Source organism: Biomphalaria glabrata, chromosome 14 (assembly GCF_947242115.1).
Source record: "Biomphalaria glabrata chromosome 14, xgBioGlab47.1, whole genome shotgun sequence".
NCBI lineage: Eukaryota > Metazoa > Mollusca > Gastropoda > Planorbidae > Biomphalaria > Biomphalaria glabrata.
The window spans coordinates 5,173,704-5,201,680 of NC_074724.1; the positions used below are offsets into that span (position 1 = coordinate 5,173,704).

Below are 27,977 nucleotides of genomic sequence, written 5' to 3' on the forward strand. Positions count from 1 at the left end.
TAATTTCCTTCAATCGAGATTCAATCATTGAAGTGAACAAGCTCTAGATGTCAACAAGGATTCGTTTCAATGTATGATGTGATGTTTCCCTCATTTCTATTCATGAAATTAAAAAAAGATTGAAACGAGATTAATTACAGTTTGTGAAATTATTTTAATAGAAAACATTACAGATGTGCTATTTGTTTTACTTGTGCTTAATTATTGACTTTGTTCCTAGAAATTTATTTAAATCTTTTCCCCCATTTTTAGTGACTATATATCAAATTATAAAGGCGACTTTCCTTAGATCAGCGGTTCTCAACTTTTTTTTTGCTCGGCGACCCCTTATTATAATCCCCCACTCTGCCGCGACCCCCACCCACACTGCAATAAAAGAATAGACAATAACAATCCATATTTTCGATGGTCTTAGGCGACCCCTGGCAAATCGTCAATCGACCCCACAAAGGGGTCGCGAGCCACAGGTTGAGAACCCCTGGCTTAGATACTATCACATAGTTATTTGGTACAAAAAAACAAAAAAAAACAAAAAACTTTTGGCTGGACGTGTGTCAAAGTTTTGGAAATAGAATTTCTTTCAATCTTCAGAATGGCTAACATGAACGATTCTTAGAAACATTACGAAAAATTTAATACTGACAATAAAACGTGCAAGAAATAATATAGGCGTAGGAAATAATTACAATAAAATAATTAAATAATTTTTAAAAATGATTTCAACATTAAGACATTTAAAATCATGATGGAAAGCCAAAGTGTATCAAGCTAGTGACAGTTATTCTTAGTGCCTTTCTCTATCTCTCTCTCAAGTTCTCTCTAAGCCTCTCTCTCTCCCTCCTCTAACTTATTCTTTCTCTCACTCTTTCTTTTTTACTCTTTCTCTCCTCTCTTACTTTCTTTCTCTTTCTCTCTCTCTCTCTCTCTCTCTTTCTCTCTCTCTCACTCTTTCGTTAACATTCCCTTCCATTTTTTTAATGAACGTGGCAACGGACCTATTTACTATTTATAATACAGTGATTGAGATTAACAAAAATGTTAAGTAAAAAAAAACAAGAACAGAAAGTTTTTAAAAAAGAATGTAATAAAATGTTGATATGTACATATGTTATTAGTAATCATGAACTGCCATCAAAATGTCTATTGACGTCATAAGTGGCGATTCACGTAACAAGAAATAGCAGCGTTGAAAACAGAAGAATACTGAAGGGCGCTAATTGTGGAAAGTTTGCACTGTTGGGTCTACTTGGGTCCAAAGAATAACACAGCGGCCCTTGGCAATCCCACGTAGCTGAAACAATTAACATATTATTTCCACTATTGTAACATATTCTATAAAAGATGTAAATTTCAATACTAAAAGAGTACATACAATATAAACTCGATTAAATTTTAAGTCTCAACAGTATTGTTCAAAGATGTTACTTCAATGTTTTCTGTTTCTGAGAAGAAAATTTCATTCTAGATCTTAGGATGCAGGGTGCCTCCACTTTTCTGCGCGGTTCATTTTGCGTGAACTCGCTGTTTCTCGGGTTTGAAAAAAAAAAGTTAAATGTAAAGATATTTTTTTCTTGCTGTTTCGCTTTTAAGGGCGCGACTAGATCAACAGTTGCATGGCTGACTGGTCGGGCTGTATAAAGACAAATTGTTACAGATGTCCTGAGCCTGCAACGTTGCAACCTGTGGGCAATTTAGACCAATAGACTGTTGCCATGTCACATATCTGTACGACGTAACGACGAGCTATTGGTGAGAGCGAAATGGCGTAGGAGCTGATCTTTATAGCGCTTAGGGTTAGGCTCTATCTCTAACAGTGTCCTCCTTTAAAAGCACGCCACAATAGATCGCTTTTGGCGAGCTGTCGTCCCCCATGAGGGATAAGTGTTCGAACCAGTGCAGCTGTGGAAATGTAATTTATCCTTCTAGACCAGGGGTTCTCGACCTGTGGGTCGCAACCCCATGAGGAGTCGATGGACGATTTGTCATGGGTCGCCTAAGACCATTGAAAATATAGATTGTATTTAGTGTATTCTTCTATTGCTGTGTATGTTATGGGGGGGGGGGTCGCGGCAGAGTGGGGGATAATTAAAAGGGGTCGCCAAGCTTAAAAGGTTGAGAGCCGCTGTTCTAGACAGTCCTAACAGCCTCCAGCAGATCAAGGTTATTTGTAAGGCTGTAATATTTAAATAGTAAAAAATAGTAAAAAGCGTGCCAACTTCGCGGAAATGTAATTATCATTGGTGGAATCTAAATGAAACATTAGCGCTAAGTGAAGAACCACTGTATTTATCTAAAAGAAACTGTTACTTTCTTTTATTTGAATAAAAAAAATTAAATATATCTCAATTTTCTATAAATGAAAATATTAACAGCTAAGAATTATGTTGAATTGAATTAAATCATATATAGGTTAGGTTCTACAGACATTAAAAACATGTATGGTTGACAGACTGATTTACAGAATACATTGACAGTGACATGACTGACAGAATACATTGATAGTAACATGACAGACTTACAGAATAGATTGACAGTAACATGACAAACAGAATACCTTGACAGTCACATGACAGACTTACAGAATTCATTGACAGTGACATATCTGACAGAATACATTAACAGTGACATATCTGACAGAATACATTGACAGTGACATGACAGACTTACAAAATACATTGACAGTGACATGACAGACTCACAGAATACATTGACAGTGCTACGACAGACTTACAGAATGCATTGACAGTGATATGGCTGACTACATATATATTTACAGTGTCATGACTGACACAATACATTGACAGTGACATGACTGACAGAATACATTGACAGTGACAGAGATGACAGAATATATAGACAATGACATGACTGACAGAATACATTGACAGTGACATGACAGACTCACAGAATACATTGACAGTGCTACGACAGACTTACAGAATACATTGACAGTGATATGACAGACTCACAGAATACATTGACAGTGCTACGAAAGACTTACAGAATACATTGACAGTGCTATGACAGACTTAAAGAATACATTGACAGTGCTACGACAGACTTACAGAATACATTGACAGTGAAATGACAGACTCACAGAATGCATTGACAGTGATATGGCTGACTACATATATATTTACAGTGTCATGACTGACACAATACATTGACAGTGACATGACTGACAGAATACATTGACAGTGACAGAGATGACAGAATATATAGACAATGACAAGACAGACAGATTACATTGACAGTGACATGACAGACTCACAGAATACATTGACAGTGACATGACAGACTTACAGAATACATTGACAGTGACATGACAGACTTACAGAATGCATTGACAGTGACATGACAGACTTACAGAATACATTGACAGTGACATGACAGACTCACAGAATACATTGACAGTGCTACGAAAGACTTACAGAATACATTGACAGTGCTAAGACAGACTTACAGAATACATTGACAGTGCTACGACAGACTTACAGAATACATTGACAGTGATATGACAGACTCACAGAATGCATTGACAGTGATATGGCTGACTACATATATATTTACAGTGTCATGACTGACACAATACATTGACAGTGACATGACTGACAGAATACATTGACAGTGACAGAGATGACAGAATATATAGACAATGACATGACTGACAGAATACATTGACAGTGACATGACAGACTCACAGAATACATTGACAGTGACATGACAGACTTACAGAATACATTGACAGTGACATGACAGACTTACAGAATGCATTGACAGTGACATGACAGACTTACAGAATACATTGACAGTGACATGACAGACTCACAGAATACATTGACAGTGCTACGACAGACTTACAGAATACATTGACAATGGTATGACAGACTCATAGAATACATTGACAGTGCTACGAAAGACTTACAGAATACATTGACAGTGCTACGACAGACTTACATAATACATTGACAGTGATATGACAGACTCACAGAATGCATTGACAGTGATATGGCTGACAACATATATATTTACAGTGTCATGACTGACACAATACATTGACAGTTACATGACTGACACAATACATTGACAGTTACATGACTGACAGAATACATTGACAGTGACAGAGATGACATAATATATAGACAGTGACATTACTGACAGAATACATTGACAGTGACATGACAGACTCACAGAATACACTGACGGTGACTTGGCAGACTTACAGAATACATTGACAGTGGCATTTCCTTCACCTATGCTGTTGACACCCACACAGTAGTAATCCCTGTAGTCCAGAGCTTGGATGTAGCGAATTTTCAGAGTATACCACTGCTCACCGTTAAGCAAGTTTTGAGTATCTGTAGCCTGTTACAAGGTCGAATGTAAGAGTTAGTATATTTTAAGTATTCTGCACGCCTCTGACACAATCACATGTAAGTGTTAAAATAGTAAAGTAAATGGTAAAGTTTTCCTTTCAGACCTTGCGACTTATAGGGCAGATGATCTAAAGGTCACCTGTTTCTGTGGTCCACTGTTAGAGAGGGTGCCATGTGGACAACACAACGACCAACCGCCTTTACTTTTCCACTACTAATACCAGGTACATATTATAGCTGGGTGAAATCAGAGCGCCCTTGTCTTCAACAGGATTCGAATCATGGACCCCTTCGGTTCGGAAGTCAAGCGTTTTACCACTCAGCTACAGCGCATCCTATCGTTAAACGTTAAAATATGTGTATCTGTAGTCTATTATACGATTCCACCTTAAAGTTGGATTCAGTTTGGCTAGCCTAAGTTTTGATAATATTCAAATGGAAGAAAATAAAAAGAAGGGTGAGTTTTAATAGTTTCTGTCAGCTGTCTTCACCAAAAAAAGATATAATTATTATTGGATCGCAGCCTGGTCGATGGTATGCACTCTGGACTGTCGTTTGGTCGTGTCGATGGTCCCTCTGCAGCTTCGTTCTGTGGAAGATTTAGACTAGGATTTTATTTCTTTTAACTCTGAAGGAACATCCGAAACATGCGAAAATTCTCTTGGCAGGGACGGCCTTAGATAATTAGATGCCCTAAGTGAATTTGGAGGCCCCAAATGAAATAGAAAAATAAAACAAGGAAAATATTAAAAAATCTTACACAACAACATCAACAACCACCAACAACAACCAACAATAACAACAACAACCAACAATAACAACAACAACCAACAATAACAACAACAATAACAACAACAACAACAACAACCAACAACAGCAACAACAACAACAACAAAGCTTACCTAAAAGAGAAGAACTTGGCCCTTAAAACTATATCTACCAATAATGTACAAGTTATTCCACTTATTCTAGATTTAACAAAATAATTACCAATGACCGATTGAGTAATTTTGTTTACTTATTCATGTTTTGTTAAGTACAATAAATAAAGCACCAACTTGATCAGAGAATAGGTGAGGGAGAAATAGAGTTAACGCTTATTTAAAATGATATAGGTCTTGTAAAAATAAAAAGCGAAAAAAAAAAAAAATTATACAATTTATTTAAAACCTAGTCAGACTAGTGTAAACTGTACACCAGTTACATTGGGCACAAGTTTAGTTATTTATACATAAGGCTCTACTCTTCCATTGACATACAAAGCTCCACCATCCTAGACGGCTGCCTAGTTTGCCTATGCCTAAGGCCGGCCCTGATCTTGGTTTCGACATGTTTTTTTAGCGGTGATGTGGTTAGTCCTAAGTCTGAAATTAAAAACGGACTCACTTGTTTCGTTGTCTCGTACTTGTCACTGTCTGTGAGTATCACTTTTTGATCTCCATTCTTCACCATCCAGTACACTGTGGGCGTGGGATAACCTGGATTCATGAAGATTTGGATTAAACACGTTTCTTGTTTATACTATATATAGCAATGCATTCTTTAAAATAGGTTAATTAAAATAATTGATTGTTTGTAAGCAGATATCAGAGATTAATATAGATGCATAACGTCGGGACGAAAGAAGCCTGCCCTTGTAGAGCATCATCAGAGAAAGCTGACCATGGCCTTCAAAGCTGCATACTATAGAAAACATTAAGAAACTGGAACAGACACAAAATAGAGCAGTGAGATTCATAACAAACGAATATTCACATTTGACTAGAGTAACACCTTTAGTTAAATCACTAAATTTAGAAAGCCTTCAGGACAGAAGACACAAAAAGTAAAGTAGCAATTATACATTAAAACACTGAATCATAATCTTCAAATACAAAAACAAAATTTAAATAACATACTCTGAAAGACACAAAGATAAAGACACATTCCTCATCCCATATGCTAGGACAAATTTGTACAAATACTCCTTCTTCCCTATTGCTATTAGAGCATGGAATGGGTTGCCTGAGCTAGCCAGGAAAACAGAGACTTTGCAGAATTTAAGTCATTGGTTAATATGCATGACTGAATACATGACGCGTAGGACGTAATCATCTTCTTTTTTGAAGTAACGTCTGTATTACATAAGATAAGATAAGATAAGATATATATCAAGAGGACCGAACAAGACTCTGGCCCCAGAACTATAGTACAAAAACTATACGGAGAACTGCCTGATCTAAAAACCACTGCGCAGTTCATCTCAGGATATAAGATTACTGATCTGAACTGCCTGATCTGGAAACCACTGCGCAGTTCATCTCATGATATAAGATTACTGATCTGAACTGCCTGATCTGGAAACCACTGCGCAGTTCATCTCATGATATAAGATTACTGATCTGAACTGCCTGATCTGGAAACCACTGCGTAGTTCATCTCAGGATATAAGATTACTGATCTGAACTCTACGACATGTTAAATGAGAACGAGGAAGTAGAAGAAATATAAATGCCAATGTTAAGTAAAGAAACACTTGACATTAGTGCTAGAGATGTTCACGGTAGACTAGACAATATCAGAGACACGAAATTGAACTTTGAAATTGCCAACTAGATAAAGGTTTCAAACAAAAGAGCTACAAGAATTGATTCTGCAGAGCTAAAGTATTTGTACACGTCGTCACGTGACTTTTAAAAAAAAACTATGCTTATCAACATTTCCTTTACACCGAATACACCAAAAAACTTTCCGCCATGTTTTTTTTATGCCAATCTCTAATACATGAACAGTGGATAATAAGGCTTGTCTTAGAGTCCGAAGATTAGTGAGGAATACAGTATTTCCCGTGGCTGCGCAGCCCCAGCTGTGACCTGCATATTTTGCTACATCCAGGGTTATGTCTTAAAATTCCCCAACTAAGGCATAACATACAAAACACATATGAATTTTGTTTTGATTTACACTTTTCAGATGTTCCTTCATATTTGAAGATAATCACTTCCAAGCCCAAACCTCCAGCAGGACGTCGGAGGATAGCTCGGGAATGGTCACAACCAAGGACCATCATGATCCTCGAACGACAGTCCAGAGCGCATACCACACGACCAGGGAAACTAACTGAACGTCGTAAAAACAACAGATACTAGGAATCCAAATCTTTACTGGGATTCGAACTCGTAACAGTTGCTCTAACACTCGACCACAACCCCCCCCTTTACTGGGAAAGCTTATCATTAGTTAATTTATTTCCAATTAATGAATTATTCTTTTTCCAATGAAACGAACTCAAAAATAAAAAAGTAAAAAAGGCAAACACTGGTCATGTTTGAACGTATTGCATTGATAAATGACTAACTTACCCCTGACGATACAGTCCAGCTTAGCATCAAGTCGTCCATTGGCGTACTGACCAACAGAGTTTTGTAAGACTCGGACAGTGGGCTCTTGAAACACGTACACCTGGACATCGTATTTAATACTGACTTTGACAAATTGATCTATGTATGTATAACAAATACATATACAAGTACATCTGAGACAATATAAAGCAGGGGCAACGTATCCATGACTAAAACAGCAGCTAGTGTGTAGGATGAGTTTCAAATATGATACTAAGCGATTGAAATAAATTGTGTTACAGACATGAATAAACAAAGCACACATATACATTCACCCATAGCACATAACACACACAAACATACATACATAAATAGATAGATAGATAGATAGATAGATAGATAGATAGATTAGATAGATTATCTTAGATAGATAGATTATCTGAGATAGTAAGATAGAAAGAAAGAAAGAAAGATAGATAGATAGATAGATAGATAGACAGACAGACAGACAGACAGACAGACAGACAGATAGATAGATAGATAGATAGATAGATAGATAGATAGATAGACAGATAGATAGATAGATAGATAGATAGATAGATAGATAGGTAGATAGACAGACAGATAGATAGATTATCTTAGATAGATAGATAGATAGATAGATAGATAGATAGATAGATAGATAGATAGATAGATAGATAGATAGAGAGATAGATAGATAGATTTTTTTAGATAGACAGATAGAAAGATAGATATATAGATATAGATAGATAGATAGATAGAAAGATAGATAGATAGATAGATAGATAGATAGATAGATAGATAGATAGATAGATAGATAGATAGATAGATAGATAGATAGATAGATAGACAGATAGATAGATGATATAATAATATTAATAAGGCTTATCTTCGAGCCCGAAGATTAATGAGGAGTGCAGAATTTCATGTGACTACGCAGCCCTAGCTGCAACCTACATATTTTGTCACAAGATACGCAAACATAACCAATGTCCGCAGATGTTCGATTAGATAGATAGATAGATAGATAGATAGATAGATAGATAGATAGATAGATAGATAGATAGATAGATAGCAAAGTTCAAAGTAGCATTGATAACACTAATAAGACATGGTCAGGTCCGAATATTAAGAAGTAATGAAATATTTCACTTGACCACGCAAACCAAGTAGCGATTTGCATAACTTGCCTTGATAACAGATACACATTTACATAGATTTTTATCATAGCCATGTAAAATTATGCAATCTATTCTAGTTTTTGAAAAGTTGCTTATTAAAGTAGCCTAGTTTATGTTATTTATACAGAGACGGGAGTGTGAAGAGTATGGGGAAGAAATGTTGACATTGATTACATTATCCCTTTAATGACCCCATTGGGTTTGCCAACACAGTCTAATTTGAAATTTATTCTTTTTTTGATATTGACTAACAAGATTTACGTATTCGTAAAAAAAAAATTTCCATTCACCTGGGTTAGGGCTTCAGCTGGAGGTTTGATAAAGTTGTCAGCGACACACTTGTACACGCCCGAGTACTTCACGTCTGCCGATAGAATTGGAAGAGTTCTTCCCTGTTTACAGTAGACAATTTGAGATTTTCAAACATGGTCAAAAAAAAAACATATAAATAGCTAGCGTTATGGTGTATCCGGTCTAAAGAATTAAAAAAAATAGTGGATAAGCTATGCTTTTTTTTTAAAAGATATGTCATAATTTGTGTGCATGCACCAGGCCATATAAAGAATCTGATTGAATAAATGTTGCCTTCAGCTTTGAAGACTTAGAAAGAGTACGGTATTTTATTTAGTTATTAAGACCCAGCTGTGACCTACATATTTTGTCACATCCAACGCAGACTAAACTGTTGCCAGTGTTGAATTTAGGTTTTCCTTTCCCTGTCCTCTGTGGTAGCTTCTCAAGTGTGTTCCGCGTCTTTTGTAAAAATGTCCCGGCTGTCTATTTCGAAAGCCATTAGCAGCCAGACGTTCTCTTGGCCAAGCTGGCACCTGAGAAGTTCTTAAAAGAGTTTCTCAGGGCACCTCTGTTATGTGATAATACAACCATTTCAAGGGGAAATTAAAGGGGAAATTAATGCAGTTCTTTTGTGCATCTTGAATAGTAATTTAGAAAAAAAAAAAGCTTCCATTTTTAGTTGAAAAAGAATACAGAATTACGTTTTAAAAAAAGAAAGGGGTCACGCGACGTAGTAAATATATCCAAACATCAGCTGTAGGATTGGTACAGAGGCTTGATGTTTTTATTTTATTTTTACCTGGACTATACACTGACTATTATAGTAAAGTCAGCAGGATAACTGTGTTTTTATGGGGGTTTTTTGCCATAGTTTCTCAATTTGTGTGTTCCACATATGCTATATACTATATGTCAAGCACATTCACCTTCACCTACCCCTTTGTCTATTAAACCTTTGGGGCACCACACTCAATCGTCTTTCTCCATTCTTCTCTGTCTTTTGCATTGGATAGAATTTCATTTCATTCAATGGCAGGCCCGTCCATTCTTTGACGTTGTCTCCCAGTCGCTTTCACTGTCTGCCTCTTCTTCTTTTTCCTGGAATATTTCCCTGAAGGAAGGTCTTTGCTAGCCCAGAGGCCCTAGTAATTGGTGATATCGCCATAGAATATTAGTTTACGTTGACTTTTATAGTGGTTAGCAGGTCATCGTGGGGTCCAATCACTGGATTAATCCTGTTTCTAATTTCTTCATCTGTGATGCTGTCTTTGTCAAATTATAACTGTAAATAAGTAGCTCCATATACTAAAAAGACTTTTTTTTTCATCACACGTAAATTAAAAGTAAGAGGAGATAATGCTGATAAAACTCCAGTAGTAAATGTTTGAGTAAATAGAAGGTACTCTCCCTTTACTAAATAAACGTTTATGATGATGTTGTCTTATAAAAGCCATAGATTTCGTACCCTGAACATGGCCTTTCCATTAGGCAACAGCTTCCCATCTGATCGGACCCAGGTGATATTAGGGTACGGAACTCCGTAAGCGTCACAGGTGATGCTAGTGTTACCTCCCTTGTCGACCATCTTAACAGAGTCTGTGGAGCCTGGTCGTATCATTGGGGGTTCTGGGGAGAATATCAGGAACAATTAAAAAAAAAAAAAAACACTTTTAGAAAAATGTACACGTGCAAAGACAGACATAGAATCGCTGCCTGGCCTTGTAGGTGACGCTTTGAATTGACGTGAAAAAGTTTACAAGCTCAAAATCGATCCTATATTCCCGTGCCGTTTTGAAGATAGATGAACTATGATACATTGTCTGCTGACGTATAACTAATAGCTTCATTGTCTACTGACGTAAATCTGATATCTATATTTCCTACTTTCGTAAAACTGTTAGCTACATTGTCTACTCTCGTAAAATTGAAAACTATGTTGTCTACGGACGTAACTCTGATAGCTACATTGTCTACTGACGTAAAGATAATAGTCACATCAACTAATGACGCAGAACTACTAGCTAATTTGTCTACTTACGTAAGACAGTCAGGTAGCCAGTTTTGGTTGTCCAGTGATCCACCGCCTGGTTGTGGACCATCACTGAGCAGATGTACTTTCCTGAAAACTCCGGCCGGATTCGGCTGATCACAAGGACGAAGGTAACCCTGTCCCCTTGAGGCAGTCTGAGCACCCTGTAATTTGGAACCCCACCTTTCCATGGATTCATAACCATGATTTCTTCGTTGCTGCTGATGACTTGACGGATGTTTCCGTCGAAGACCCACCTCACCTGCAGACAACATATAAAGTACCAGTGACAGATTTTAAGAAAGCGGAGAATTTGAACAGGATTTTGTGGAACCCACTAACTATTAATAACTCTAAAAGCATGTCACATTTGTGGAGAAAAGAAAGTTCTTGAAAATTTTATCTCATTTCCATCTTTTCCTCTTATTTTATTAAAATAATTTTTTTCCATGAGGGAAGCCATTTGCTGTCTCTTTAAACTGCATTATAATATAAAAATATGCATCGCCATATTAAGTACACGTATTATATATCTGAAAAAGTAAAGTAAAGTTGCCCTTTCAGTCTATGCAGTCTATAGGGTAGATGATATAAAGGTTATCTTTTTCTGTGGCAATTGGTCAACGAGGGTGTCATGTGGCTAGGGATGGCACCATGCATTTCAGCTGTCCATTGAAGGTCACCACGCCAGTGTCTACATGTTAATCTCTCACTTCCTCAGAGAACAGGAGAACACTGAGAACAAGATCCTGAGGTGCAATGCTGGAGAACGAAGTAAAAGTGCAAGCAAGACAAAGTACTTCCAACTTAACAGACGTCTTGCAGCTCTATTGCCAAAGCACGAAAACAAGCCACTGATGAAGTTTCTATCTGACAATTCTTACACCTTAACTAAGTTGTGTGTAAGTGTGTAAATCTGACAAGTATGGAAGGATCTTTGTATGTTTTTGAAGTGCACTTTTGGAATATAAATAAATGCTATATTTCAAATTTATTTATTTTAGCCTATTATAAATTTTGCTTACTGTTTGGATATTTATGTTTTAAGATATCTAAAGTGTTTCCTGCAAAATGACTGAAAAATAATGATAACATTGAAATAAAACAAATATTGGCCCTATTCATATTTTACGATATCTAAATTAATTTTTGCAGAATGACTGAAAGATATTTTTCCGAGCTATTTTGTCGGCGCTATTTTGTTCGCGCTATTTTGTCGGCGCTATTTTGTCGGGGAACCGCTTAAGAGAGATCAGAATGGAAGGATGTGCTGAAGCAGGCCAGAGACCTACATGGACTGGAATGGATGGATGTCCTTGATAGCCTAGAATATTTGTGAATACAATTTTGAGTTCATTCAGTTCATTCTGCATTCGATTACATTATTTATATAAATAGCGAGAGAGAGAGAGAGAGAGAGAGAGAGAGCAAGGCAGACTTACAGAATTGTCACCCAATCTGGCAACTGTACAGTTCATCATCGCTGTCTGACCGACTCGTTTCACTTCCGGTAATATGTCATTGACGATTTCAGGGTCCTGGCATCTTACTGAAATAGGAATAACAATATTGTTACAATATTTTCGCTGTCAAAAGATAAAAAAGAAACCTTTGCATCTACATCAAGCAAAATAAGGGGAAGACCAAACGTGGTGAACTGACTATAATCACAAAATTACAAAAAATACAAAAAAAAAAAAAAACTAATCTTATATTAATTGCAATGGTATCAATTAGTTTGGATCAGTCATGTAATTACATTTGTAAAAGACCAAGACTAACTATAATAAATCTGTGCGATTAAAAATATTTTATCGGCCCCCAAAAGGGGAATAGACGCAATTATTTTTGTGTGGAATTTATGTCCGTCCGTCCGTCCCGTTTAGAGCTCGTAAACTAGAAAAGATAGTAAAAACCCGACATCACAATATTTTAGACCATTAAAAGTTCTGATGCAACGGCTACTTTTTTTTTCTCTGAAAGCGAAAAATCTAATTGTTAAAATCACTTATGCTAGCAGGTTTTTTTTTTCATAAAAATAAACTACTTTTTACAATTATTTACTATTAATAGTAACAAACACGGGAGGCTCTTTAGCTGGTGAGATGACTATTTACCATATTTCTAACACATTTATTCAAACGGTTTTAGATTTATGTAAAAAAAAATAATTTTACATTTGTTTTATTAAGTTAAATTAGTTCTGTCATACTAACTACTACAAATACACACATTTTTAAAATACTTTTTTTTTTAAAGAGAAAAATCTATTTTGTATGCATATAAGTTGGACATAATATAAAAGTGATGTATTTTTTTTTAAAAATCAGCTTGCAAAGATAATTTTAATTTGTGGTACTTTAGCTTTGGAAAAGAAAAAAAAGTAGCCGTTGCATCAGAGCTTCGATCTAAAATATCATGATGTTCGATTTTCATTTTTTCTTCTAGTTTCTGAGATCTAAACGGGACGAACGGACGGACAGATAGGTAAGACAAAACTAATAGCGTCTTTTTCCCTTTCGAGGGCCGCTAAAAAATCATTACTTGAATATTACTGGTTTATTGGTGAATTCGATTGGGGCCGCCTGTCTTTGTAATCTAGTTTTGTTATGAATTTGTACTCTTCGTGCCTACATTGAAAAGGACCGAATACCACTAAGTCGAGTCAAGATATTGCCCGCGTGCTGTAATTTGTAACTTTTTAAAGTAACGTATTTAGCTATAATAAAAGATTATGGAGGTGTCTTGGTTTCGCGTGAAATTATTGTACAGTTTTATTAATCTATCCCTAGCGTTTTGTTGTAAAAACTACCTTAAATATGAGTTTATTGGTGTCGCCTGGAAGTATTGTACAGTTTAAAGTGTCTAGCCCTAGTGTTTTGTTATGAAATAGTATCTTGAATATGAGTTTGTTGGTGTCTTGGGGTCGAGTGGAAGTTTCTGTACAGTTTAAAGTGTTAGCCCTAGTGTTTTGTTATGAAATATATATCTTGAATATGAGTTTGCTGGTGTCATGACTTCGCGTGAAAGAATTTTGAAGTTTATAGTCTTATTTATATTAAGTATTAAGTGAACTAATGCCTTGTGACTAATTGTCGGTGGATCCCTAGGGTCGTGGATGTGTTCTGATGCTCCGAATGTGGTTGCGTGAAACTGGTATTGAATTTTGTACTCAGTATGTGTCTGTAATGTAAGGTGGGGTTTATATGTAGGTGCGTGCTATATTGCCCTCCCTCCTGGTCTCTTTAACTTTTACGACACCTTAAATAGACAACAGAGAACATCCGAGAAAACATAACATCTATCTATATATATATATATATATATAGAGAGAGAGAGAGAGAGAGCGAGAGAGAGAGAGAGAGAGAGTCTATACAGCAACAGCAAGTACAAGACACATTGAATTTTCTAATATATTATTGGGGATTCCCTTTTAACTACGAGAGTATGACCATGACAAACTCGATTGTGATATATGTACAGTATTTAAAATAAAATGACATCTATATTATTATTATTATATTTTTAGGAAACCTTAGAAATTGGTCTATTCAATTTTAGCTTTATCATCATAGGAATCCTTTGGCCTTAGGCCTCTTTTCTTTGCCTTTTTTGGCTTGATATGCCTCTCATATGGGTCCTCTTTCCTCTTTTGTGGTATTCATAATTCACAAGTATTAAATCATAAACAATTGAAAAATGATTAACCTATACTTAATTACTTTACAAAAATATAACAAAAGTAATACAGATATTATTAAATAGCAAAGACATACTACCTAGCTCTTGAAACCACCAGAGACAGAAAAAATGATACAAGATCCTCTACCCCAGAACAATCAAGACAATATCAAATATCCCTGACCCCCAACACTTCATTTCAGGAATACTGCCTGAGTATTGTACAAGCATATGAAAAATTAAACTAGATAATTCTCTACCCTAAAATCAATAATGTTCCTAAATGTCAATTCTAAGTGATTAGGATCAAACACTTAATGATTATATAGAGCTTTCAGCCAGCTAGCGCAAACAAGATTCCTGTATTCGGAAACAATAATCAAGTTGAAGTCATGTTCCATTTTATTTTTTAGTTTTGGCAGCTTGTTTAAAACAATAGACAAGTTAACATTCACATAGTTGCCACAGCTTCTAGTAGGTCCCTTACAGTACTTATAACTTTAAGGAATAATGGACATTCCAAATACATATGTTTCTCGTTATCAGCATTTTCAAGATGACATCATTTACATTCACGGACATTTGCTGCTATAAAAGTAGTTCGTTATTTTTGAAACTAATAACTAAAAAGCAGTTCGTATCAAAATTCTTTTTTAAAAACAACATTTAAAACAGCATTCTATTCCATGAGTTAGTTAATAAATGGAAAATCTATTTTATAATGCGCAAATCTATGAATGTAGCTTCGTTTGTTTATGGAGAAGTCTGTGACATAAAAAAAAAATGACCTCCTCTGAAGTTTTTCATTGAAAAAGTGGTGTGTGTTTTTAACAAAATCAGCTTGCACAGATAATTTAAAAAATGAGATGTTTCATTTTCGGAAAAGAATAAAAAGTAGCCGTTGCATCAAAACTTTGATCTAAAATATCATGATGTTGGATTTTCTTTTTCTCTTCTAGTTTCTGAGATCTAAACGGGATGAACGCACGGACAGATAGGCCACACAAAACTAATAGCGTCTTTTCCCCTTTCGGGGGCCGCTAAAAAAACATTACTTGTATATTCCTGGTTTATTGGTGAATACGATTGGTGCCGCCTGTCTTTGTAATCTAGTTTTTTTTATGAATTTGTATTCTTCGTGCCGACATTAAAAAGGACCGAATACCACTAAGTCGCGACAAGATATTGCCCGCGTGCTGTAATTTGTAACTTTTTAAAGTAACGTATTTAGCTATAATAAAAGATTATGGAGGTGTCTTGGTTTCGCGTGAAATTATTGTACAGTTTTATTAATCTATCCCTAGCGTTTTGTTGTAAAAAGTACCTTAAATATGAGTTTATTGGTGTCGCCTGGAAGTATTGTACAGTGTAAAGTGTTAGCCCTAGTGTTTTGTTTTAAAATTGTATCTTGAATATGAGTTTGCTGGTGTCTTGGGGTCGAGTGGAAGTTTTGTACAGTTTAAAGTGTTAGCCCTAGTGTTTTGTTATGAAATAGTATCTTGAATATGAGTTTGCTGGTGTCTTGGGGTCGAGTGGAAGTATTGTACAGTTTAAAGTGTTAGCCCTAGTGTTTTGTTATGAAATAGTATCTTGAATATGAGTTTGCTGGTGTCTTGGGGTCGAGTGGAAGTATTGTACAGTTTAAAGTGTTAGCCCTAGTGTTTTGTTATGAAATAGTATCTTGAATATGAGTTTGCTGGTGTCTTGGGGTCGAGTGGAAGTATTGTACAGTTTAAAGTGTTAGCCCTAGTGTTTTGTTATGAAATAGTATCTTGAATATGAGTTTGTTGGTGTCTTGGGGTTGCGTTGAAGTATTGTACAGTTTAAAGTGTTAGCCCTAGTGTTTTGTTATGAAATAGTATCTTGAATATGAGTTTGCTGGTGTCTTGGGGTCGTGTGGAAGTATTGTACAGTTTAAAGTGTTAGCCCTAGTGTTTTGTTATGAAATAGTATCTTGAATATGAGTTTGCTGGTGTCTTGGGGTTGTGTGGAAGTATTGTACAGTGTAAAGTGTTAGCCCTAGTGTTTTGTTATGAAATAGTATCTTGAATATGAGTTTGCTGGTGTCTTGGGGTCGAGTGGAAGTTTCTGTACAGTTTAAAGTGTTAGCCCTAGTGTTTTGTTATGAAATATATATCTTGAATATGAGTTTGCTGGTGTCATGACTTCGCGTGAAAGAATTTTGAAGTTTATAGTCTTATTTATATTAAGTATTAAGTGAACTAATGCCTTGTGACTAATTGTCGGTGGATCCCTAGGGTCGTGGATGTGTTCTGATGCTCCGAATGTGGTTGCGTGAAACTGGTATTGAATTTTGTACTCAGTATGTGTCTGTAATGTAAGGTGGGGTTTATATGTAGGTGCGTGCTATATTGCCCTCCCCCCTGGTCTCTTTAACTTTTACGACACCTTAAATAGACAACAGAGAACCTCTGAGAAAACATAACATCTATCTATATATATATATAGAGAGAGAGAGAGGGAGGGAGAGAGAGAGAGCGAGAGAGAGAGAGAGAGAGAGTCTATACAGCAACAGCAAGTACAAGACACATTGAATTTTCTAATATATTATTGGGGATTCCCTTTTAACTACGAGAGTATGACCATGACAAAGTCGATTGTGATATTTGTACAGTATTTAAAATAAAATGACATCTTTATACCTGAATGTGTTTCGTAAGGGAAAGTTTCAAGTAATTAGTTAACGGTTGATTACTAAGGCACACCGTTTAGAGTGTCATTATGTTCTAAGTAAAGATCAGGTAAGAATTCGATTAATTAATCAAGAGATGAATTTTAGAATAATTTTATTCCTTGTCCTTAAAACTTTCAATTGTTCCGCTCTTTCTATGTCTTTTATTGTATCTGTGAAATTCTCTCTGTCTTTTTCTCTCTCCTGTCTCTCTCCCTCTCTCTTTCCCTTCCACTCTCCCTCATTCTCTATAGATCCTTCTCTCTTGTTCTTTCTCTTCCTCCCCCTGTCTCTCTTCCTCTATCTGTTCCGCTTTTCTCTCTTTTCCTTTTGACTATTTTTCTCTCCCCCCCTCCCCTTCACCCTCGGATTTACCTAATGGCAGCACAAGCTATAGCCCCCCCCCACACACACACACAAATATTTAACACTGACATATAATATCTGGACTAATAACTAATAAACTAATAAAGGTCATCCCTGAAAACCCTATATCACAAATAGCTAAGGGCCTTTTGAAGTCTGTATACGGATCTGCCTCCTTCTTTCTATCTCTTGCACTATCTCTTTTGTTTGTTTGTTTGTTTGTTTTTTTTTTTCTTCATCCCCAATCTTTCTTTTTTTCTGTCTCTTTCTCTCTCTCTCTTCTTCACTGCCCCACATCTCTTTCCCCCAAACTTTTTCTTTTCTTTTCCATTCCCTCCCTTTCTCCTCCTCCTCTTTCTCTATGCCTTCTCTCACCACTCTCTCCGTATCTCTTTCTGCTCCCTCTCTATGCCCTCTCTCACCACTCTCTCCGTATCTCTTTCTCCTCCCTCTCTATGCCTTCTCTTCCCACTTTCTCCGTATCTCTTTCTCCTCCCTCTCTATGCCTTCTCTTCCCACTTTATCTCTATCTCTTTCTCCTCCCTCTCTATGCTTTCTCTCCCCACTCTTTCCCTATCTCTTTCTCCTCCCTCTCTATGCCTTCTCTTCCCACTTTCTCCCTATCTCTTTCTCCTTCCTCTCTATGCCTTCTCTCCCCAGTTTCTCCCTATGTCTTTCTCCTGCCTCTCTATGCCTTCTCTCCCCACTTTCTCCCTATCTCTTTCTCCTCCCTCTCTATGCCTTCTCTCCCCACTCTTTCTCTATCTCTTTCTCCTCCTTCTCTATGCCTTCTTTTCCCACTTACTCCCTATCTCTTTCTCCTCCCTCTCTATGCATTCTCTCCCTACTCTCTCCCTATCTCTTTCTCCTCCCTCTCTATGCCTTCTCTCCCCACTTTCTCCCTATCTCTTTCTCCTCCCTCTCTATGCCATCTCTTCCCACTTTATCTCTATCTCTTTCTCCTCCCTCTCTATGCATTCTCTCCCCACTCTCTCCGTATCTCTTTCTCCTCCCTCTCTATGCTTTCTCTCACCACTTTCTCCCTATCTCTTTCTCCTGCCTCTCTATGCCTTCTCTCCCGACTCTCTCCGTATCTCTTTCTCCTGCCTCTCTATGCCTTTACTCCCCACTCTCTCCCTATCTCTTTCTCCTCTCTCTCTATGCCTTCTCTCCCACTCTCTCCCTATCTCTTTCTCCTCTCTCTCTATGCCTTCTCTCCCACTCTCTCCCTATCTCTTTCTCCTCCCTCTCTATGCCTTCTCTTCCCACTCTCTCCATATCTCTTTCTATTACCTCTCTATGCCTTCTCTTCCCACTTTCTCCCTATCTCTTTCTCCTCCCTCTCTATGCCTTCTCTTCCCACTTTCTCCCTATCTCTTTCTCCTCCCTCTCTATGCCTTCTCATCCCACTTTATCTCTATCTCTTTCTACTGCCTCTCTATGCCTTCTCTTCCCACTTTCTCCCTATCTCTTTCTCCTTCCTCTCTATGCCTTCTCTCCCCAGTTTCTCCCTATGTCTTTCTCCTGCCTCTCTATGCCTTCTCTCCCCACTTTCTCCCTATCTCTTTCTCCTCCCTCTCTATGCCTTCTCTCCCCACTCTCTCCCTATCTCTTTCTCCTCCCTCTCTATGCCTTCTCTCCCCACTCTCTCGCTCTCTCTTTCTCCTCCCTCTCTATGCCTTCTCTCCCCCCCCCTCTCACTGTTTCTTCAGAAAATATGTGTACCTACTGTTCAGGTAAACATAATATTTACAAGCCGTCAGCTTACCCGGAAGCTAAAAGTGTCTAGACTGAGGCGTGGCTTCTTCTTGAATTACACATTGATAAAAATACATTTACGAGAAATCGATAAACTTTAGAAGATTCATAACAGTTGGGGCACCAAAGATAGGTCTAATATTAAGATACGCTGAAATGTAAATTAACTACTAGAACAATGATTTTGTTGTTAGAGGAAGGATTGTGGGTGGGGAATGTGGAGTGGAAACTTATTCATGTACTCCTTGCTTTAAAAACAAAAGTAAAGTCTCCATTGCGGATAACGAGGCGGTCATGTGGCCAAGACAACGATCAACCGCTTGATTAAGTGCTGGTTTGATTCAGTGGCGCCGTAAAAATACCAAAATTAAAAATCTTTGTCCTCACCGAGATTCGAAACCTGAACTTCTCGTTTCGAATTCCATGCGCTTTACCATTCAGCCACCCCTTTCCATTACATACTTTTATAAAACTTATATCAACTCATTCTGTCTGTCTGTCTGTCAGTTCGTATGTCTGGTTATAAAAGTATGTACACGTTATGTCACCCAAACCCATTCTTGCATCAAGCTGAAACTTCGCACAATTATTCAATGACAAAGACAAGACATGAATCAATATAAAGTAAATGAAAGTAATAAAATTGTGAATTATTTACTCGTAATTCATTATTTTGTTTTATAGCAACAAGAGAAACTAATACTTCGGTATTCACAGATATGGCTAAATTTGTTTAGTCATCTTAAATAATCATTAACGCTATTTCTCTCTCACACATTCTCCGATCCGGTTGATACTTTAAACATATATATTTTTTTTTACCTAACAAACATGAATCAATTAAAAAATATGCTCAATTAGTCAATTAATTATTGGTATTTATAATTATTTGTTTGATATCGAATAAGGGAAATAACTTGTACATATCGGTAGATATAGTTTTAAGTACGGAGTTCTTTCCTTCTAGATAAGTTTTTTTTTTTTTAAAGATCTGAAAACAATCTGCAGAAAAAACAAAAATACAGCCTTTTTAAGGCCTGAATAAAAAATATCAAGTGGAACGACCGGTTCTTAGAATTCTCATCTTGCAGATACTTTCTTAAAGAATCACGAAACTGTCCCTTCTCGACCTGGTCAAGACTTTCTTTATTGCTAATTGAAGATGACCATAACCCTGGATCTCTCCAATCAATGTCGATATGCTGACTTTCGTCTACAGCGCTTGACCCTGCATCTTTCGTGACCATGCCCTGGACCTCATGTTGCGAATTAGCCTCTATTCGTTGACCATTTCTTGTAACTATTTGACCACGTGTTAGCGTTTACCTTCTTCGTTCAGAGTGTCCAAAGCTGATGCTGCCAAATGTGGAAACGGCTGACGAGAAACGAAACTTAATAAAGCGCATTCGGTATGTTTGTAAGGAACGCCACTTCTCCTCTTACGTTGCTATGTCCGAATATTGCCCATTCTCAACAAAACGAAGCTACAATTGTCTTCAAACATAAGTAGTATAAAAAGTAGGTGTAAACGTTTGTGAATAAAAGTAGAGGTGTAATAGAGACGAAGAGCTTGGCCAGCTTGGGTACTAGACAGAGCCATAGTGCTTTGCAATGTTTGGGACTGGATGTAAGTTTCTAAGTTGTTGTTTTTTTAGTCCAGTTCATGACCCCCCTCCCCACACGCCACCAATCAGAGGCCTAGGGGGCTGCCTGGATCGCCTAAGCTAAAAGTGAAGAACTCCTCATTTAGAACTATAGATGTTGATGATGTAGAAGTTATTTTCCTTCTTCGATCTCAAACAAAATAGTTAATTACTAACTTTATTCATTTTAAATTAATTTTTATCAATTTTATAACGGATTCAGGTTTTGTTAGGTACAATAAATAATCGTTTAAAGTTTGAACTTGATCAGAGAACGAGTGTGGGAGAACTACGGGAGAAGTACAATTCTCTAAGGGGACGAAACTCCAAATTTTAAGCCATATCTCTGATTACTGAAGAATTAATGCCCTTGTTATAAAAAAATCAATGATTAACATTAATTTATTGACTTCTTTGTTAATTCTTTTTATTGATTCATTTATTGTCTTTGTTAATGAATAATTTTGCAAAGTTACAACTTGATCCGAGAGTGGGTTTGGGAGAAATAACGTGTTCAATTTTTAGCCAGACAGACAGAGTGAGTTGCAAGTCCGGACCTAACAATTGCGGGGCCCTATGCAAAGCGGATGCGCGGGTCCCATTCTTGGTAGGGATAATAATAATGTCAAAATTAAGATTTTGTATTCGAAAAACACTCGTCTTTACAATAAATTGTTATTAAAAGAAAGCTGACTATTCCTTTTTTATCGCGTGTAGGATTGGCACCTCCGAAATGACAATTTTGTCATTTTTTCAGATTTGTATCAGTTTTCAGGAGATTTCAATAATTTTAGGAGATTTACAGGACTTTTTGTATACTTTGCAATTACAGGAGATTTTCACGACCCCCAGGAAAATCAGGAGGCAGCAGAAACCCTTTTATTATATAAAGTTATAATGGTTTAATTTAATAATTTACACCTAGAATTTTGGCGTGGGGCCCTATTCGACCGCATAGGTTGCAGTGGCCAAAGGCTGGCCCTGGTGAGTTGATATTAGCTTTGAAAAAAACTTGCATAGGACATCTCCATCAATCTGGATTAAAGTAATTTTCAAAAATGTTTGGAACAATATAAGATTTAAACTCATGAGTTAATAGCCCGTTATCAGAACAGACAGAGAAGTTACCAAAAGAGTAAAATAATGCAATGATATGTTGAAACGAAGAGTTTATGATTTGATAAAGTTATGAAAAAACTTTTTGTAATAGACTCTAAGTGTATAAAATCATAAGTATGTAATTTCTTTTTACAATTAATACCTAGACAAATGTACACAATTTTGATTAATTTTGTATTATAGAAGAACGATAGTAACATTTGTATAATAACTATCTAGTGATTTCTAGTCGAATCAATTTTTTTTTCTCAATAAATTATTCTCTCCCTTAAATCGGTCAATACACTTTAGTAGTTTAAAATGCATATTAGATTAAAGAAATTATTACTTTTCTATTGATTAAACAGAACTAGAAGAAAAGCTTAATTATTTTGTTAGATATCGAATTATGAAATTATTAGTGTCTTGACTTGAGGAAGATTAAACCCTTAAGTTCGAATTCACTTCATTTCACTTACTTAATCCTGTGTACTCCCAGGGGGATCATTGGGCCGAAACCACGCCTCTCCACAGAACTTGGTTCTGAGCAGCTTCTGAGTTCGAATTCAGGTCGTACAAATTGTTTTTTTATTAAAATACGTTTCAAAATGCTATCACGGAAGCCTTGACACAGACCCCCCCCCCCCTTCTTTCTCTCACCCTTCACTTCCCGTCTGCTCCTTGCAAAGGATCATCGCACATTGAGAACGCTAAACGCATGAAATTGTGCTAAACAAAAAGCAATTAGTGATCAAAATATTTGTAACCGCACAGATTTATTGTTGTTAGATTAGATCTATTACAAATTTCACTACATGAGTGATCCAAAGTAATGGATACAATTACACCTAATTTATGAATTCATAAAAAATAAAGGATTTAAAAAAATGTTTTATTCAGTTTAGGCGTCCGAAAAAAAGGGCGCATACTCTAATATTGGCGTAACCAAGGTTCAATGACATATTCCTTTTATGTTCGATTTATTTGTAAAAATTCTTTAAATAAACCCTTAAGCTTTGTTTGATCTTTTCATATTATGCATATCACTTGTAATTTGTACTGGATTCAACTCATTTTCAAAGATGTTCTATAACCGTGTTGGGCAAACCTTTTCAGGAGATGGCCAAACGTTAAAAATTATCACATTTGATCCGATTCTTGAAGTTATAGATTTTGGAGATAAACTTACAATTTCAAAATACTTTTTCTTCTCCGGAAATAAAACTTCTCATTTCTAAAATAAAAAAAAGGTAAGGTAACGACCTCAATTCGATCTCATGTTTCAAGTCTCCAGAAGATTGTATAGTTATCTAGATTTAGTTTTTGTTGTCAGGTAAAAGATATGATTGTGCGAAAATTTCAGATTGATCCGAGATTGGGTGTCGGAAAAATAACGTGTACAAACTTTTTACCAGACAGTGAGTGAGAGTGAGTAGTTATAACCTTAGTAAGTTAAGGTTTATGACCGGGGTCGGCAACCTGCGGCTCGCGAGCCACATGCGGCTCTTTGGATGTGAATTTGCGGCTCTTCAGTTCCATACGCAAATATTATTTATTTTATTGAAACATTTTTCAAAATAGTTCTGAATCGTTTAACGAAGAGTAGGCACCGATACTATCTCTCAGCCTTATACCACCCCCCCCCCAGTACACGCGTCGTAAGTGTCGTCAGTCGTCGGAAGCTCTCAAATGACGCCGTCGTCGGGTGTTTCTATGTAGGTTTTATTTCGCTTTCGACGCAAGACGAAACGGCATCTTCACTACGTGCATTGGATGTTACGTATAGTTTGTTGTTTCAAGTAAATGAGTTAGAAGCCAATGCTCTTCTCAAAGTTAGAAGCAATCTACAAGTAATGCTAATCTGGCAAGCTTTGAGGTACCAATAGAAATTGCACAAAAAGGCAAACCATTTTCAGATGGTGAGTATGTCAAAGACTGCTTCCTACGTGCGTCTGAGGAACTGTTTCGTGATTTAATAAAAAAAAAAAAACAGAAACCTTGAAAAAAAAAAGTCAAAGATATGTCACTTTCCGCTAAAACAGTACAAGATAGAATAGCTAAAATATCTTCAAATGTAACATATTTGCAAGGGAAAGATATTCAACTTTTTTCTGTCTTATCACTTGCTAGTCTTGCGACATAAAAGGCGCGGCATAAATTGCCCATTTTGCCAGGTATATGTCTTCCCAAGGTCCAAAAGAAGATCTTCTAGGATTTCTACTCTCATGACAAATTAGAGGGGAAGATAGAGCGAATGCGGTGCAAAAATGCCTTGAAGACAATAAGATCGAGTTAAATAAAATAGTTAAAACAGCAACTCTACCATCTTCAGTTTAAAGAACTCTTTAACGAGATGGAGACACAGTATTCCGACATCCTTATTTACAATAAAGTACGATGGCTTGAATCGTTTTGCTTTGTGCTTAAATGAAATAAATACATTCCTAAATGAAAAAATCACCCTGAATAAGAGAACGACAAATGGTAGCAAAATTTGTACTTTATGGTGGATATAACAGCGAAAGGAAACGAGCTGAATCTACAACTGCAAGGAAAATAAAACCCAGCCTATGTTTTGGTCGAAGAATTAGTTTATTTTGAAGAAAAATTAATTCTTTTGGCACTTACTTCATTTTAAATGTCTAAAGCAGTATCGCAATAAAAATCAGTGCAAATATTAACACAAATTACTTCAGCACAGTTATAAAAAAAATCAAAGATGAATTTCTTGACAGATTTGAGTAGTTCAACAAAACTATTCTAGCATTCCTAATAAATCCTCTCAACACAAATCGTAACGAAATCCACATTGAGCCATTTGAAATGGATACTGGATTTCTATAAAAATTCAATTGATCGATTTAAAAAGTAAAACTTTGTGAAGTGGAAAATGTACAGAGTCAAAAAGCAAGTTGGAAAGGTTGGAGGTCCAGAAATGTATGCACGTTACGCAACAAATGTGACAACTTTAAAAGAAATGATCTCGAGTTGAGGCACTTAGCCTTTATTCGACGCATGGAATAGTCTTCCAGAATGTTACAGTGAGGTGAAGTTGGCATTTGAAGTACTGACTATCTTCGAATCGACATATTCGTGCGAACAAGAGTTATATTCTTATATAAATAAAAAGTACAGTAAGAAGTCAACTAACAAATGAAAATTTAGAGTCGTGTTTGAAACTAAAAACAAGTTATGAGCCTAATGTATCCAAACTTTGTAAAACCATGCACAGCCAACCTCCCATTAAATTTTCTCCATTGTTTGTTATTGAAGTACAAGTTAGTGTTGTTAGTAAATGTTTAATTGCTTCTGTTGTTACCGAAATAACAATAAATTATCTAATAAAACCATATATATATTATCTAATTTGGTGTGGAAAAACACGTATATATGAATTAATACATTCGTTTTTTTTTAATTAAAAAAATAATTGTGTGGATACCATTTATTGTTGGCAAGAAAAAAAGTGTGGCTCTTTAAAAACTAAAAAATTTGGTAAATTGTAATTTTTGGCTCTTTCGACTCACAAGGTTGCCGACCCCTGGTTTATGAGCCCAGATGGGGGCAGACAAAAAGTTACTTCACTATAATTTTATGACCAACGGTATTAACAAGATTATGGTTATTGTTTGATTATCGAAAATATTTTGTAATAGAGTCATAGTGTACAAAATATTGGCGCTAATTTTAATGTAGTTTCTTTGTAAATGTAATAACTAAACCTATTATATTCTACTAATTTCTAATTATGTTTACATTTTAAATAGAATGATAACAACACAATTTCATACGTGCTTCATTCTCACATAAAGATGATTTTGTTTACAAGTCAGAACTTCATGAAACCTGGAACCAGAAACTAAAAACCTGGACGCGTTCGAGGATATCTAGAACGGTTCTCATGATTTTCCTATAAATTCAGCAGTTGAATTATATCGCAGAGAAAAGAATTACTAGCTCGTTAGCCGCATGGGGATAACTTGTAGGTTTGACGGTTTTCAGTTACAAATTACATATAATTCAGAGTGTGGTCAATCAACTTTACTTTAGTTTCATATTTCGGACATTTCAAACTTGTTTTGAGTTTATTGAACTTATTTAATACAGTTAATTTCAAAAACATTTTTATTTCAGGTGAAGTATTAGTTAATCTGATAGCTTTAATGATTTACCAAATTAAATCGAAAAAAAAATGAATTAAATAATTTAACCGCAAGTCTTATAAATAGTATACGCTATAATAAAAAAAAATTATACGAAGTTATTTCCCTTTATACAGGAACATAATTGAAAAATTCTTTGAACGTACAGTCACACCTTCAAATAAAAAGAGAAGATAACTACGCCAATATCCTTCTGTCAGTCTAGTCTTGTATGATAACTAGAGACATCAACTCGGTTAGGACAATGGTTTTTATGGCTGAATTTGAGCATCCCGTTCCATGCAGGTCAAATTAAAAAAAAAAAAAAAAAGGCAATTCATGGCTACTAACATTTCTAATTCCAAGACACGGCAATGAAGTTCTATTGATATTCCTACATATATATCATGTTATTGCTATAGTACTGCTAACAAGGGCTGGTCCTAGCTATTGCGGGGCCCTATGCGAAACGGATTGCATGGGGCCTAGTCAGGGTAGGGATAAGCATAATGTCAACATTAAGATTTTGTATTAAAAAATACATTCGTCTTTACAATAATTTTTTATTAAATGAAAGCTGACAATGCCGTTTTTTTTTATAGCTCGTAGGATTGTTACCCCAAAATGACAATTTTGTATATTTTTCAAGAGATTTTTGTGAGTTTTCAGGAGATTTTAAATTTCAGGAGATTTCCAGAACCTTTTATTATATTTTGCAATTGCAAGAGATTTCCACTAGCCTCTAGAAAATCAGGAAGCCACGCAAAACCTGTTATTATATATAAGTTATAATGTTTTAAATGTAATAATTTACACCCAGAATTAGCGCAGAGCCTATAAAATTGCGGGGCCCACTGCGACCGCATAGCTTGCAGTGGCCTAAGTCCGGCCCTGCTGCTAACTATTCTTATACTACTGTTATAATACTCCCAATATTGTTGTATTATATTCGTTTCTCCATTAGAATTTGTTTTATGATGTGAATTCTAAAACAACTTACCAAAACTAAAATACACGAAAGAGACGAGACAGAAGTATATCCACGCCATCTTGTCAAATGAATTTTTGATAATCTGAACATTCAAACTATTACAATGTTAGTTTTATTGTATTATATATTTTCACGTTTTCAACAAGGAATATAGCCACATACTCTAATGTTATCCAAACTTAAATTATATTTGTTTTATTTAGCTTTTAGAATATTAAAAACAATTTTTTTTCTCTAAAACTTTGATCTAATTAGGTCAAGTCAGCCATCTTGACCAGCGCACCCAATGTATTGTTTCAATTTAAAAGCTGAGGTGTGTTTGAAAGATAAAGATTATCTTTTATTAATAACTCGGTTTACTGAGAACGTAACGACACATCAGATC

The 27,977-nt window shown here is 36.0% G+C and overlaps 2 protein-coding genes across 3 annotated transcripts in view; one reads left to right on the plus strand and one right to left on the minus strand.

The window, feature by feature from the left end:
* Positions 1-134: 134 nt before the first annotated feature.
* LOC106055271 (protein amalgam-like) lies at positions 135-27,895 on the minus strand. The gene is made up of 9 exons (XM_013211460.2): positions 27,602-27,895; positions 12,664-12,770; positions 11,231-11,483; positions 10,658-10,818; positions 9,189-9,290; positions 7,718-7,817; positions 5,763-5,854; positions 4,224-4,365; positions 135-1,291 (listed from the first exon to the last, which is right to left on the minus strand). The coding sequence occupies exons 1-9, from the start codon at positions 27,648-27,650 to the stop codon at positions 1,164-1,166; spliced, it is 1,134 nt and encodes a 377-aa protein (XP_013066914.1). The 5' UTR covers positions 27,651-27,895; the 3' UTR covers positions 135-1,163.
* LOC106055273 (monocarboxylate transporter 13-like) overlaps positions 17,456-27,977 on the plus strand; it is a 51,229-nt gene continuing 40,707 nt past the window's right edge. For both annotated transcript variants that reach the window (XM_056009484.1, XM_056009485.1), the window contains exon 1: positions 17,456-17,664. The gene's annotated coding sequence lies outside the window, so the exon portion shown is untranslated. The remainder of the gene's footprint in view (positions 17,665-27,977) is intronic.